The following is a 14,516-nucleotide window of genomic DNA, read 5'->3' on the forward strand; positions in this document are numbered from 1 at the left end:
AACTATATAAATTTGTAAGTGGATGGGATTTGAATAATAATGAGTCCCAAATAGACTTAATATGATCTAGACATGAGTAAGCAAAGCAATTTTCCTATGCATCATCTTGTTTGCCTCAGCTCCATCAAATGTCCACCCAAGCCTAGATTCTAGTTAAATCTGACTTCAGTCATCACTGAATCCAATAATTAAGTTTTCTAAATCTTACTTGTGCAAGTTTATTTCCAAGGATTATGCATTGTGGAAAAAAGGAAAAATAATTTGAATCCAAAAATCAGTTTTCATTACAATTGTAAAGTTTTCAAAATTAGCTACCTTATAAATATAAAACATATTAAGAAAGTTAAAACAAAAATAAATCAAGATATGAAGGCCATTCCCTTTCCAAATCAAAATGGGTCCAATGTACATGAGTAAATGTCAAATACATTACTGATATTTCAAAATGGATCAGAAAGACATAATGGGAAAATGTTCAGACTAAGAATTGATTGGTCATCATGACTAACTCATTTTCGAAGCATGATCTGTATACTAGTAGTCAATTTACCAAATCATTACTAAAAATGAAGAATGCTACCCATCTTACCTCACCAATGAATCAGATATATTGTCGGTACTCCAAAGGATGTAGTTGACCTAAGTTCAAACCACCACAAAAAGTCATTCTCTTTGAAGCCAATGACATTGCTCAAGCTTCCCCAAAAGAAGTAATCTTGAAGCAAAAATAGTAGTATTTAAAGCTCAGTTAACGCAACTTCTTAACTATGCCTTCCAAATGTATGAAAGAAACAAAAAGCAAAGAAAACAAAAAATGCACACAAGAACACAAGGGGATTTATGTGGTTTGGCAGTGTGCTTATGTCTACAGATCAGATCAAGAATAATTATGATTGTTTTACAATCCTAGAGATGTCTATTTATAAAATCAAGAGTTGTTATACGCATCTATCTCCCCAAAATTAGAACCCTCAAAAATAGAAAAAGAAGATAGAATAAAAGAGTCCAAATACAACAACCCTTCCCATGTTCTTAATTAAGTTGCCTACCCATCTCCTTTTGTTTAATGGTTATTGCACCTATCAAAGTTGAGCTAAAAAGCTTGTCTTGTGAAAAGGAGGATGATTCACAATACACCAGATACAAATTATTTCCACGTTGCAGCGATAAAGATGCAGATGTCAAGAGCTTGACACATATAGAAAGTGTCAGAATTGACTAACCCTAAAAAAATAGGATTTGTAGACTCAAAGTCTCAAATAACACTAAACAATGTGGAAAAATAAGAAATGTTTATGCAATAAAAAAGATAAATGAAAGAATGGCATATCTTACAATTTGTATCATATACCCATAAACAAAATACATATATGTATAATATATATCTGCTTAAAGAAAAAAAAAATCAATTGGAATAGGTAGAATGGAACTCATACTCTATGATAAATGTTAGTTACTATCTTGCAAGGAAAGAAAAACAGAAATTCGAAACGGGTGCACAAAAGTCAGTTTAAGTGTCAAAATTTGACACGAATGCTTCACCGATTTAAAAGATCTTCCAAAAGAACTCACGGTATCAACTAAACATTAATATCTAACCGTCACCTACTCTCCTCTTAATTTTTAACTTTGAGATCTCTAACTAGAAGCTACACATTTAAAATAGAAACCCAAAACACAACACTAATTTGTGTTTGGTTTCACCTAAATTAAACAATGCCTCTACTCTGGCAATAGTTGGCTACACATCTCACGACGTAATACTTACTAAAGATACCCACGGGTACCGCACGAGTGGTACTGCTTGGAATGTAAACTTCATCAAGATAAGGTCATTGAAAGTGGGGAATCTTATTGGACTTAGGTTGAATGGAGAAGCTCAATGCTTGTATTTCTCTAAACTAAACAAAGTATATCTAGGAGTCAATATTGAAAAAGATCTATCATATATAGTTTCTCCAATTATTAGTTTGGTTTTTCAATAAGATATAATTAATGTTGCTTTAGTTCCATCAACACTAAACTAATGACCATCTTGCATATTGCAGTCTCATCTAATTAGATTTCTTTTTTCTATAAACATATATCTAGAATTTTTTGGAAGAAAATTGATTCATATAAGTAAAATCATGGAAACAATATTATATCATCAATTATAAAAGTAGAAATTTAACCTAATCCTGAGAATTGAGGAGAGAACCTTTGCTTGATTTTGGTATTAAACCCAAAGGAGATAAACTACAACAAAAAAGTAGAAAATTAACCTTTTAATTGGGAAATGAAGTGTGAGATTCACGTGTGCACATGTGAGAAAGAGACTTACAGGTTTAAAATCGGGAGAAGAAGGTTAGAGAAATAGCTTGTTGGGGCTTCACCAATGACCTTAGAGACATGGAGCAGAGCGAGTTTTGTGTTTAGATCCTTCAACTGGCTTAACAAATCTGGCTATGAGTTAGCTTTGACATTATGAATCTTGATCCTCGCTATTCAGATTCACAGAAAAAATCAAAATCATATCCAAGTAAATAAGGTTTAAAACCAATTTAGAGACCGAAAAGCTTGTGGAATCATAAACCCTAGATCTCCTCTTCAATTACCTCAATGGTGTTATGGATCCACCAACCTGAGAAATCATGAGATCACTTTGAGGCTCCATTTTTAGTGTTTAGAGATTAGAGACAGAGAGAGCGATCGGATAGAGAGAGAAATGAGATCGAGGGAGACAAAGAGATCTTATAGTTTCTCACAATCAAGAGAGAGTGAGAGAGAGAGAGTTTATCACAATCGGGAGAGAGACAGAGAGACAAAGAAAAAGTGAGAGTGAGAGGGAGAGTTTCTCACAATCGATTGAGAGAGTGAGAGAAGGGAAACAAATCACATAGAGACTGAGAGTGTGAGGTTGAGAACTCAAAATTCGTGGCCCATGCCCGTCAAATTTGGGTTTTTATAATTCGTCGGTCGAAACCCAACAATTTTTTTTTTCAATTTTTGCGCTTTTCACATAGTGTCAAGTACATCACTTCCTACCTCAAAAATTTAGTAAGTGCAGCCAAGTTTGAATAAAATCTTATAGAGGTTAATTTGGAAGATCTTCCAATAAATCCAAGATTTCCTACTCAAATTTCAAGTTATCATCCTAAAAATTAAGACAAGTTGAAGAGCATATTTGCTAAAATGTCATTTAATTCCAACCTCGTAATCATAAATTTTCTCTAAAGAAATTTTAAAATTTGTTACAATAACTTAACCCTACTTAATTTTATGAGTACGATAATTGGTTGGAGTGCAACATAACAAAAGATGTTACGTCCTACTTACATTGTTATCTTTTTAGGCCAAACAATAGAGAATAAGGTGTTGAAAATGGATGGCTATCATACTCCTAAGTTTAAAATTAGAATTTATCAGTGAAAATTAACTTTTGTCCCCATTTTTTTTTAAGTTTTAAGAATTTTATCCTTTATAACCTTGTGGCACCAAATCATGTTTTTGGATGCCAAAAATTGATGCAGTTAGATCCACTCCAAGGTTTGTTGAGTAGCAAACTAACAACATCAATTTGAATTTTATGACGTGGATTTGCATTCCAAAGTTTGAAGGGTACCAAACTTGATAAAGTAATGTCCCCTTGGAGTTGTCAATCCGGCAAATCTATCTTTAAAATATTGTCAATTCCCTTGTTTTAACGGTAAAACTCAAGATGGACTTGTAAGTCTCAATATGCAGTTATTTGTCATTAAAGATAAATTAGTATTATTAAATTTAAATTCCCATATCAAGAAATAAAAATGAACATTTGGAGGGGGTTTCTTCTATAATAGTAAAAGAGAATCCAACTCCTATTTTTCCAAAAAACCTTCACACCACAATCCTGTTTATTCTCTAATCAAGGGCTATCTTGACCGTTAAACATATGGTGACCTTATGATTACATAGACTGGATGGATATGTCATTTCTCAAAATCTCACTCTCACTCTCTTAGATTTCTATTTTTTAAGATTTAGGATTTTATATGAGTCTAATCCTAATTATAAACTACTATTGAGGTTGTTTGAGTATGTTATAATGCTTTGTAATGTTGAGGTAATAATTTGAATCAAACTTTTGTAAGTTTTAATGGTGTGTTTTATTCTTTAATTAGAGTGAGGTAAATAATTTAAGAAATGGGCTGTAATAAGTAAAAGTTGGGGTGCCAATTGCAGTTATAAAAAAAAATTTCTTGTGCAACTCAAATTCAACACGCATGAGCCATTGATTTTTGGTGAAAATTTGATATTTATTTGGCAGGGAATTCGATAGCTTTGAGCCGTCGAAAAATTGTATTCAATACCAAAAAAATCGTTGGGCTTATTCGATGGGTTGGTCAATCAAATTATTCAGATCAATTTCACCTTTTTTTTTCACGTAGTGTTCATAGAGTTGAGTGGCAACCCAACTTTGGGCTATCCACACGAAATATTTTTTCGACTCATCTATTTGTCATAAAGCTTGGTCCACCCATTAGGTCATTGAGTACAACTTTATATCTCTTTTAAGTTTCTTAAATTTACAATACTCATAAGAGTATAGAATACTGCCAAGATAATTTAATGGTAACCAATTATTTTTGCCCCGTATTTGAGGATACAAACTAGCTAGCCGAGCATCAAACATGTTGCCAAGTATCAATCTCGACTTTTTAATGTGGAAGCCGAGCATAACCAATTGCACTTATGATTGTTCTTGTGCCAATCTAAATTTTATTTTTTTTAACAGCTAATACATTTCTATTAATCTTCAATAAATTACAATAAACCCTAATAGACTTTATTATAGAAATTACATAAACAAATAAAACTTAAATCTAGATAAGATAATCTAATCAAATCAAACCAACTTAAAGGTAATCTCTATCCTAATAACAACTCATATGGACATGAGTTGGTGCATTGTAGTACACCTTATTACAGTACATCCCCCAATACTCTTATATTTTCTAATTTCCAAAAGAAAAATATAAAAGTGAGGAAAATGTTGGAGGCGCTAGACATCTTATCAAGTTATTCCAATAGAAGACCAAACATGACTAGCTAGCAATGACTCCCTTATGTCCTAGACAACATTTTCTACTGAGGAAGCTTGTTGAGCTTACAATACTGATAATCTTTATATTTCTTGGTCTTGAACTTTGCTGGGTTTTCTTCATTAACCATTTGGGGAAGAGGCCCTATAACTTGCTCGGGTGCTGGCGAGCAAAATATTGGCCAAGACATCCTTGTCTTCTCCTTGTTCACAGTTGTCCTATGGAACACAGCCTTGTACTTCCCATTGCTTAAGATCTGCACAAAAAATAATTTGAATGTTTATGTTATTATTTTGATTTCTTTTAATAATGGGTCTTTCCTACATTTAAATATTAAAATTTAAAACTTAGACTATGAATAATTTCCCATAAAAATGAAATACTAATTTGGGATTTTGAAAATGGTACACCCTCTAAAAGAAGGTTTTATTTGACCATTCAAGAAAATTTTGAGGGGGTTGACTCAGTAATTTATATTGCATGAATATGGCACATGGGTTGGTCAAATCTCCTTCTTTGATGGCTGAAGAAGATTAAGTCTTTAGGCTGAAGAAAAGGTAAGAGATTTACCTTAGAAGTTGAAGATGATGGAGTTGGGGAAAAAATCAAGGGATTTTGACAAGGTTGAAGAAAAGGGCATTTCAGTCATTATATATGTATCTATCATGGTAGACCAGAGTCAAGATAGGTCATCAGTTTGAAAAAACAGGGATGTGTCTCTAATTTTAACTGAAATGTGGAGGGATTCTTCAAAAAACTCCAACTTAATTAATTCACTTAAAAGTGGTGTGGTTTTATGGTTGGTTGATAATTGATGGGTTTAAGTTTGAGGTGTAATCATAGTAAAATGGTGTGGAAAATATAATTTTCTTTTGATAATGCAGTTTCACCCATTGTCCATGTCTAATCAAATATATCCCTGAGTGTTTAAAAAAAATGGGACCTAGTGAATTTGGTTTTTAAAAATTTAGTCTAATACGGGAAAGTAATTGATTCCTGTAAAAATTGGTCACATGTCTCGTTGGCCTCAAAAGTGTTAAGACCGATGTGTCCAACTTTTTTGGGGATCAATTTTTTCCGAGTTCAACTTCGAAAAATTTGAAGGAACCCTCTTCTTTACAAGACATGTGGCGGTTTGAATTAATTTCACACCCCTACATTTCCACCAAAATTTGGAAGTGCCACTTGTAATCCAATGGAAATGGTTTCTTCAAATTTTTGAAATGGGCTGCCCGCTTCAAAGTTTATTCCTGTTTTTTTTTTTTTTGTTGAGTAGTCTCTTCTCATGTTAGTTGTTAGTGAACCCTTAAGAAGGTCCATATAAATGCTCCACGAGGTGTACCACCAACAATTTCACGTGGTGTATCATTTTCTCATTTGGCATCATTAATCTCTAGAGGCCCCATGCTTGAGGAAATTCATTTTATCATTTCTAGACATAAATGTTTAATATATCATTTATAAGTAATTAATGTCCCCATTCAAAGATTTGGCCCATGACTAATGTCTATTGATGATAACCACAAGAGAACTAATGATACACATCTCTCTTATTAAGTCTTACCCTATCTATGATCTAAATACATGAAAATTTTGAACAACATTCAAATCAAAATCCCATCCTAGTTAAATGTGGGTTAAGTCAATTTCTATATATGTTTAGAAGATGAAAAATTGTTAAATTTGACAAGTACAAAATGGGATGTCATCACGAAAAACATACCTGAGTCTGATCACCAATATGAATGATGAGAGCATTAGGGATATACTTGACGTTGAACCAATGATCATCTTTGAAAACTTGGAGCCCTTGAACATCATTCGGCACAAGAACTGTGAGGAAGGACATGTCTGTGTGTGGGGCGACCCCAAGAGCAAGATCAGGGCGAGGGCATGGTGGGTAGTAGTTTATCTTGAGAAGATATTCCAAGTCTTCACCACCCGCGGCTTCTTTCATGACATGTCCTTCAAGCCCTAATCCTAAAGAGAGGTACATCATCAGCTTGTCCACCACACCTTTCATGAACTTGGCGTACTCCTCATTAACTTCCCTATAAAATAAATAGACTTGCAGTTAAGACTTAAAAAGACATAAATGAGTAGTGGATATTAATAACCTTAGCTGTGTTCACCCACTCACACCTCAAATAATTCAAAGATTCTATCCTTCCAAAAAGAAAAAAAAAAAATCAAAATTTTCTTGGTGGATCAGTGGTTAGCTAAGAAGGGTTTTGAACCTAAGACCGTGTGAACAACCTCCACAAGGTCTTACCGCTTAACTAAGTGATCATTCTTGAATTTATTCTAATTAAATTTCTTGAATAGTGTTAAAATCTTTTTTTTTTAAAGACCTTTGATCTATTATGAAAACTAAGAAAGAAAAGGAAAGAAATTCCTTCATTAATGATACCAAGATGACTTGGGCCACTGTTAAATTATGTTTTTTATAAATAAAATGTTAACAAACCACCCCCACCCTCAAAAAAATAAAAAAAATAAAGGAGGTAACTCTAATTTCTTAAAACAGAGGGGAGTCATTTATAATATTCCATATTAATGAAGGAGGTAATTAATTCAGGAGAACCCTCCGTCGAAAACCAAAAGAAAGCTAGAATTAAATTGATTTAGGAAAATTCAGACCTGTAAGAAGCTGGATTCTTAGGCCAAAACTTGTAGTTAATTCGAGAAGGAGGCCAAACATTATGAAATAAGTAATCAACCCAAGTTTTCTTTCCTTCCATTTCTTTCTGAAGTTTCGTTCCATAACCTTCAATCCCCTCCTCTGTAGTTGGATCTCTTGCGTACTGTTCTTTCTCTTCTTGTGGCAACTCGAAGAACTCCTTACCAACTTTTTGTAACTTTTCTATAACTTCAACAGGTATCTCATGATTCACAATTTGAAACAAACCCCATTCTTGACTTGCATCAGCAATCATTCGGACGAGGTTGTTTTGATCTGGGTCACTAAAATCAATGGTTGGGATTTCAGGTATTGGGCCATTGAAGGTGGTAAGAATTGGTTGTTCTTTCTCTGATCTTATGAACTCAGCAGGGATGGCGTTGATTGTGTTTGATAGGTTGGCGATTACTTGCACTCGTTCCACCTCCATTCTACCTCAACAAAACTACTTTCTCTCTCTCTCTCTGTCTATGAAGATTGATTGGTTCGATATCTCCTTTATATATAGAAATTTAAGAAGTATGGGAATTGGGGAGGGGTGAATTTGATGCTAACGACTCGTAACGAATTGCTTTGCGTAGAAAGCACCACGTCATTAGCAATTGAACTTTGTTCTCTTAAAATAAATATGAAGAGTTAGCGCTCTTGTGGAAGTTTGTAACTACACTCATCATAACCGGACGCTCTTTGTAACTTCTCTGACGTGGCAGTGTATAGAATCATAAATCTTTGTCTTTTATCGTTCCATGGGCCGAGTCACTATCAATCCACCCTGTATGATTCTGTGCACTGCCACGTCGTGTACCATACAAAGAGAGCCAATTTATCAAGATTCTTTAAATATGTTTATGAGTAAAAGTAGCCCAACCCAAGTACTATTTACATATTTGAAACCAAACATGTTAAAAATTTGAGAGATTATCCGACGAGTAGTTGTGATCATCTGACTACCCACACGACACACTCAATCAACTCTCTTGATGTGATAAGTTCAAGAATCGTAGATTTATATGTCTCGAAAGACACGATTCCCTTCAGACATACATTTTTATGGGAAAGTGCAGTTTTTTATCCTGAGGTGTACAAATCTATAATTCCAAACTTATCACGTCAAGATAGTTGATTGAGTGTGCCATGTGAGATAGTCAGATTATCACGATTCTTACCCGACAAACCTAAGTCCTAACTATTTCATTTTTATTACAAAAACTCCCTTGGAGTTATGAATATTCCAAGAGAACTTGACTTTATCAAGTTTGTCAATCATGAAACTTTACCATATGAAGTTTGTTACTCAAAAAACCTTGAAGTGGAAATCCACATCATAAATTTCAAATGAATGTGTTAATTTGTTACTCAATATACATTGGAGTGGAACATAACCTCATCAATTTGTGGTGTCCAAAAATATGATCTGATGTCATAGGGTAATAAATGAAAAGATTTTAAGAATTTTGAAAAAAAAAAAAAATAGTCTTTAGTATTGAATTTTATATTTAAATTTGGGGGTTCGGTAACTATTCATTTTCAACTCTTTGGATCAAGCACAAAAATAAACTTTTTTTTCTTTTTAATCTAGCTTTTTTCATGAAATCTAGAAGGATGTAGTGTTGGATTGTCATTAAGATTTGAATCTTACTAAGCTAGTCATGCTAGCCTGATTAATAAAGTAAAGTTGTACGGTAGCGAACTTGATAAAGTACGAGCGTTTTTGTAATAAAATTGGAACATATAGTTTTGCCTGGTAAATCTCTCAAAAAAAATTTCATTTATAAATACCTTTTAATGACAAAATTACCCATTTTCAAAAAGATTTAAGTATGAATTACAAAAATATAATTAGTTCGCAGAGCCCGCTAGGGCAGCAACTTGAGCAGGTTGGACTGGGTTGGGGATCAATTCACATCCAACCCACACTTGACAAACACCAACCCATGCTCGTGCCCAACCCCACATCGAGAAGAAATGTACAACTGAAAGCGCCCTCGACCCGCGGGGTATGCGGATCCGCTTTTGATTTTTGAAGTTTGGGAGTCGCCACCTAGTTATTACGGTTTAGAAACCGAACATTGACTCTAAAAGGCAAATAACACTAATCTACGAAAGAAAATACGGGTCCAGGGATCACGTTACAGGGTTGGAAGGTGTTAGGCACTAACCCCGCTCCGACAAACGCCAGTCTCTACTTTTTCCAAATAAAGCTACATTGCTAAAAGACCTAAAAAATAAATAAATAAAAATGAAAAATACCTAGATGAGCACAACAATAGTTCCCTCAGAGTTGACGGAAAGATTTCTTGCTTGTAATTCCTTGCTTCGTTTCCGTTACTGGATCCGCTTTGAATCTCCAAGATGAAGTATCTTCTCCTTAGATCTAAGTTCTTTCTAATTTTTGATGGATTTCTAGGTATTTTTGAAGGGTTTCTGAGTATTTTTTGAACAAAAATTGGGGGTTGGATGATAGGTAAGGGGTTAGGACTTCAAAATTAGGGTTTTGGAAAGGTTAAGAGCCTTCTTGACCTACTTTTTCTAGGGTTTTCTCTTGAATAAGAAAATATGTTGTAAAGACCCTTATTTAAGAGCTTTTTAGATAGAGTTAGATTTAGATTATGTTTCTTTTAGATAGTTTTAGAGTTTAATTAAAATTCTTCTAGATAGTTTTGGAGTTTAATTAGAATTATATTGGGTAGTTTTAGAGTTTAATTAGAATTCTTTTAGATAGTTTTAGAGTTTAATTAGAATTCTATTAGGGTTAGGGTTTGACTTTGATCTTATTAGATTGATTAGGATTTTGACTTAAGTCTCACTTGATTGACTTGATTTTAGGATTTTGACTTAAGTCTTACTTGATTGACTTGATTTTAAGATTTTGACTTAAGTTTTACTTGATTGACTTTAATTTTAATTAGTATTTCACTTTACATTAACTAATATTTTAATTATTAATTTCCAAAATTTTAATTATTAAAATTATAAAATTACCGTTTTGCCCTCGGAGATGACTTTTTGCGTTTTAAGTCATTTTTCAATGTTCAAAGATGTTTTGAAATCGATTTTTCGTAAGAAATTCAATGAGAATATTGGTTTGTGTCATTTATGAAATTTTTTGTGCGAAATGGTCGTGAACTTTATAAGGGGTATTTTCGTAATTTTGTCGAATTTTGTGAAAATTGACGAAATGATTTATTTGATTTCGATTTGTTATTTTATGTGTTTGAAAGGATTTTCCTAAGCGTATTATAGGCTCTAGGGATGTTTTGATGTTAGGGGTATTTTAGTAATTTGATCATTTTTTAGTGATTTTTACCGTGAAACATCTTTTTGTTTGCAAAATGATGATTTCTAGGTTTTTGGGATTATATTTTCCTAGCGTAGTATGGTTTCTAAAGTTTTATTAGTTTGAGAAACTTCATCCAAATTTCTGAAATATATCTGGTAACAAATAAAGCATTGAAATAATCATCCATCATTGGGAATCGTCGCGATCAGGTTGACGAGTTGATTAATCAGGCAAATGCAAAAATGGGATATCTACAACAATCCAAGCTGATTTGGTCGGGTTGGTTCATTCCTCATTAATACTAGATAATTTAATATTGATAATAGTTTATATAAAGATAAATTTTATGTAAAAATATACAAAATTTACAAATTACTGCTACTTGTCCAAAAATATTTTTCAAAGTTTAAATACATGAAATTATAACAAATGTAAAGAAAATATGATAATTATTAAATAAAATTTGAAATGTGAATTGTGAATGAAAAAGAAACAAAGATATTTTAAAATATTTTAAAGTTATAACAATATTAAATTCGGGTTCGAACAAATTGAACAACCCGATGTCTATGCTCAAACCCAATCTTATTTGATTCGGTCAAAAAACAATTCCCTAATCCGAGCCCGAACCCTAGCAAACCGTGCCCAAACTTCACCCAAAGTCGGATTGAACCTATTGGATTCCAGTTTGACCTACCTAGTTGCAGCCTTAAAGCCAAGTAACTTAGTTGGTAAAGTCTATGGATGATGACACCATAAGACTTGGATTCAATTCTCACCAGCATTGAGTAAGGCTGTCCATGGATTGGAATGTTAGACCAGAAATCTGATCCATTACGATATGATAACTTTGGGTTTAGATTGAGAATTTGGATACCAATAAGGATCTTATCCAATAAGGTTTCAATCTCATATTTTATCAAATTGGTTATGGATCAACCATGTCTCGATTATACAATTTTGTTTAAATATATAAAATATATGAAATTAAATTTGACCCAATTCAGACCTAATCCGATTGTTATTTGATCAGGCTTGGTCATAATATTGGTATATGGAAAGAAAAAACCTTGATCAAATAAGAGTTTGATCCGAAGCTCATCTGATCCATTATGGGTTCAGTCCAATATTTATCAGACTAGTACCAAATCAACCTTAATCTGATCTAATCCCAATCCATTGATAGTCTTAGCATTGAGTTACTACTCTAATTACAAACAAGTTTAGTTATAAAAAATGATAATTAGTATCTAGTTATGTTGGACATAAAATGACTAACTTCATTGACATATTACTTATTTTAAAGGATAAAAATACCTTTTGTTACTAATATTGTATTATTTAAATATTGTGAACTTGAAAATCATGTTACTCCACTTTTATGTTTGTTTCTTTACAAGCCCTAAATCAATACCAAACTGATGAATCTGATTATGTCTTACCTAAGTTTACTTTTTAATTATTTAAGATATTAAATTTATTACTCGCCATTTTCTCTATCCTGCCTATTGTGAAATAAAGTAAACTTTCATGAAATCTAAAATGCTGTGTTGTTGGGTTGTAAATGTGATAATCAATGTGGGTGCAACAACCCTTTTTTAAGATTTGAAATCTAAAAAAATAAATATGTGGACTACTAGCAAGAAAGAGAATCTCTCTATTGTTGATGTCATTCATGTCACATGTCAAACATTTGTTGGGTTGTGAGCAAACGTGGCAAGTACTTGTGCCAAAACCGCGTCATATTATTAGCACTCACATGTCATACATTTTGTTTTATTATTGTTGAGGTCTTTTTTGATTGTCTGTCTTCACTTTGAACTTCTTACTGTAATGGTGAATCTCTTGAGCTTTATTCGATTTGTGACATCGGTGTGATACCTGCTAAAAAGTCTCTAACATCCAAGTTAATAATCTGAATATGATGATATCTCTTAGATCAACGAAGTGTCAAAAGTCTTTTTCCCCAAGATTTCTCTAATTGTAGGTATACGCATTCCCTCCATGATTTGTATTGAGGATTGTGGATGATCCAAGGAATGTGTTTCCTTAAAATGAATAACTTCCTTTTTAAGAATTATGTTAAGATTAGGCATCTCTTCTCTAAACCATCTTGACTTATTTAGAGATTTTATACACTAATTAGGTTCCTGCAATCCAAATAAGAGCACTGTTGAATAGAAGTACCACGATCCGAATGAGATTCCAACTCCACCTCAACCTAATCATGTAGACCTCAATCGATGACGACATGTGTAGGGTTAGGGTTAATTTCCCTTTTTTTTTATCTTTTATTATTATGATTATTATACTTCATAGTGATAAACCTTTTTAAGTAAAAATATTTGAATATATAATTATCCTTTTACATTTATCTACAACGAAATTATACGTTATTCCAGTAGGAATAAATTAAATTTTAAAAATAAATAATACTTTAATGACAATAATGAATATTTCGTGTTACACATCATAAATATCCATTTATCAATTCTTTTGAAAAATGTAAATAATAAAAATATCTACTTTGTGCGGTGGGAGAGTTATTTCAATTCTAAGGAAGTAATGTGTAGATTGTACCTAAATTTGAGGGATGTCCATAACAGGCACTACGGGTTGGCCTCAAGTCATTTTCACGTCACGTGTTCCGTTCCTAACCAAGGTCACGTGGCACTCCATTTTATTATACACGTGGATAGATATTAATCACATGATGTACCTGAATTTTCAATAGATGTCATAAATGTAGATGTAAAACCATCTAACTTTCAGGTTTTGGGAGTGATTTTCAATAGATGTCATAAATGTAGATGTAACCATCTAACTTTAGGGGTTTTGGGCGTGTTTGTTGGAAAGGCGTATGAAAGCCCTTGGAATTGGGCAAATTTACATATATAAATTAAGTAATATATATATATTTAAAATATATGAAAGCTATTTAGATTTTTTGTATAAATTGAATTTGACAAGATCCGATAATTATTTACTCGGGTTTGTATCTTAATATTAAGATTAAAAGAAGATCTGATGTTTCTCGAATCAATTCCATTCGATTTGATACCAAATCAACTCAATCCCATCCAAACCTGATCCATTCACAACTCTACAACACACCTTCCTCACCAAGGGTCATTTTGCTCAAACGATTACCACATTAACAATCCAACACCACAGTCCTCTAAATTTAATTAAAAAACTCATATTCGAAAAGAAAAAAAAAATTAAAAATAATTTTTTTAAATTTGATCCAAGTTTTCGAGAATGGATGACTACTGAACTATCACTTAACTTTAAAATTTAAAATTTAAAATTTAAAATTAAAATTTAATAGTGAAAAATAAATTTATTTTTCAAAATTCATAAAATTTCTTCCCTTACTGCACTGAACTATCCGATCATTTTTTTTTTTTTAATGTCACAAGATGAGCCTAAGGACCCTTAGCAAAGGTGAAATACTTAACAATTTAATAAGGCTAACCCTAGATATTTTCCC

General features: G+C 32.6%; 1 protein-coding gene across 1 annotated transcript; it reads right to left on the bottom strand.

Moving 5' to 3' along the window:
• Positions 1–4,705: 4,705 nt before the first annotated feature.
• On the bottom strand, positions 4,706–8,302 carry LOC147401689 (flavonol synthase/flavanone 3-hydroxylase-like). Its single transcript, XM_086443058.1, has 3 exons — positions 7,704–8,302; positions 6,787–7,114; positions 4,706–5,319 (listed from the first exon to the last, which is right to left on the bottom strand). Exons 1-3 carry the CDS (start codon positions 8,171–8,173, stop codon positions 5,107–5,109), a joined length of 1,011 nt encoding a protein of 336 aa, XP_086299184.1. The 5' UTR covers positions 8,174–8,302; the 3' UTR covers positions 4,706–5,106.
• Positions 8,303–14,516: the final 6,214 nt, after the last annotated feature.

Source organism: Akebia trifoliata, chromosome 5, assembly GCF_017979445.1.
Source record: "Akebia trifoliata isolate Shusen 1 chromosome 5, ASM1797944v1, whole genome shotgun sequence".
In the NCBI taxonomy this organism is placed as follows: domain Eukaryota; kingdom Viridiplantae; phylum Streptophyta; class Magnoliopsida; order Ranunculales; family Lardizabalaceae; genus Akebia; species Akebia trifoliata.

What these genes read in the sequence shown, in the direction of transcription:
- LOC147401689 (XM_086443058.1), bottom strand. Translation starts at nt 8,173, where the DNA reads ATGGAGGTGGAACGAGTGCAAGTAATCGCCAACCTATCAAACACAATC. An exon ending in AAGAATCCAGCTTCTTACAG is followed by an intron (nt 7,115 to 7,703) that starts GTCTGAATTTTC and finishes TTTATTTTATAG; the next exon opens with GGAAGTTAATGAGGAGTACG. An exon ending in ATATTGGTGATCAGACTCAG is followed by an intron (nt 5,320 to 6,786) that starts GTATGTTTTTCG and finishes TTTTTTGTGCAG; the next exon opens with ATCTTAAGCAATGGGAAGTA.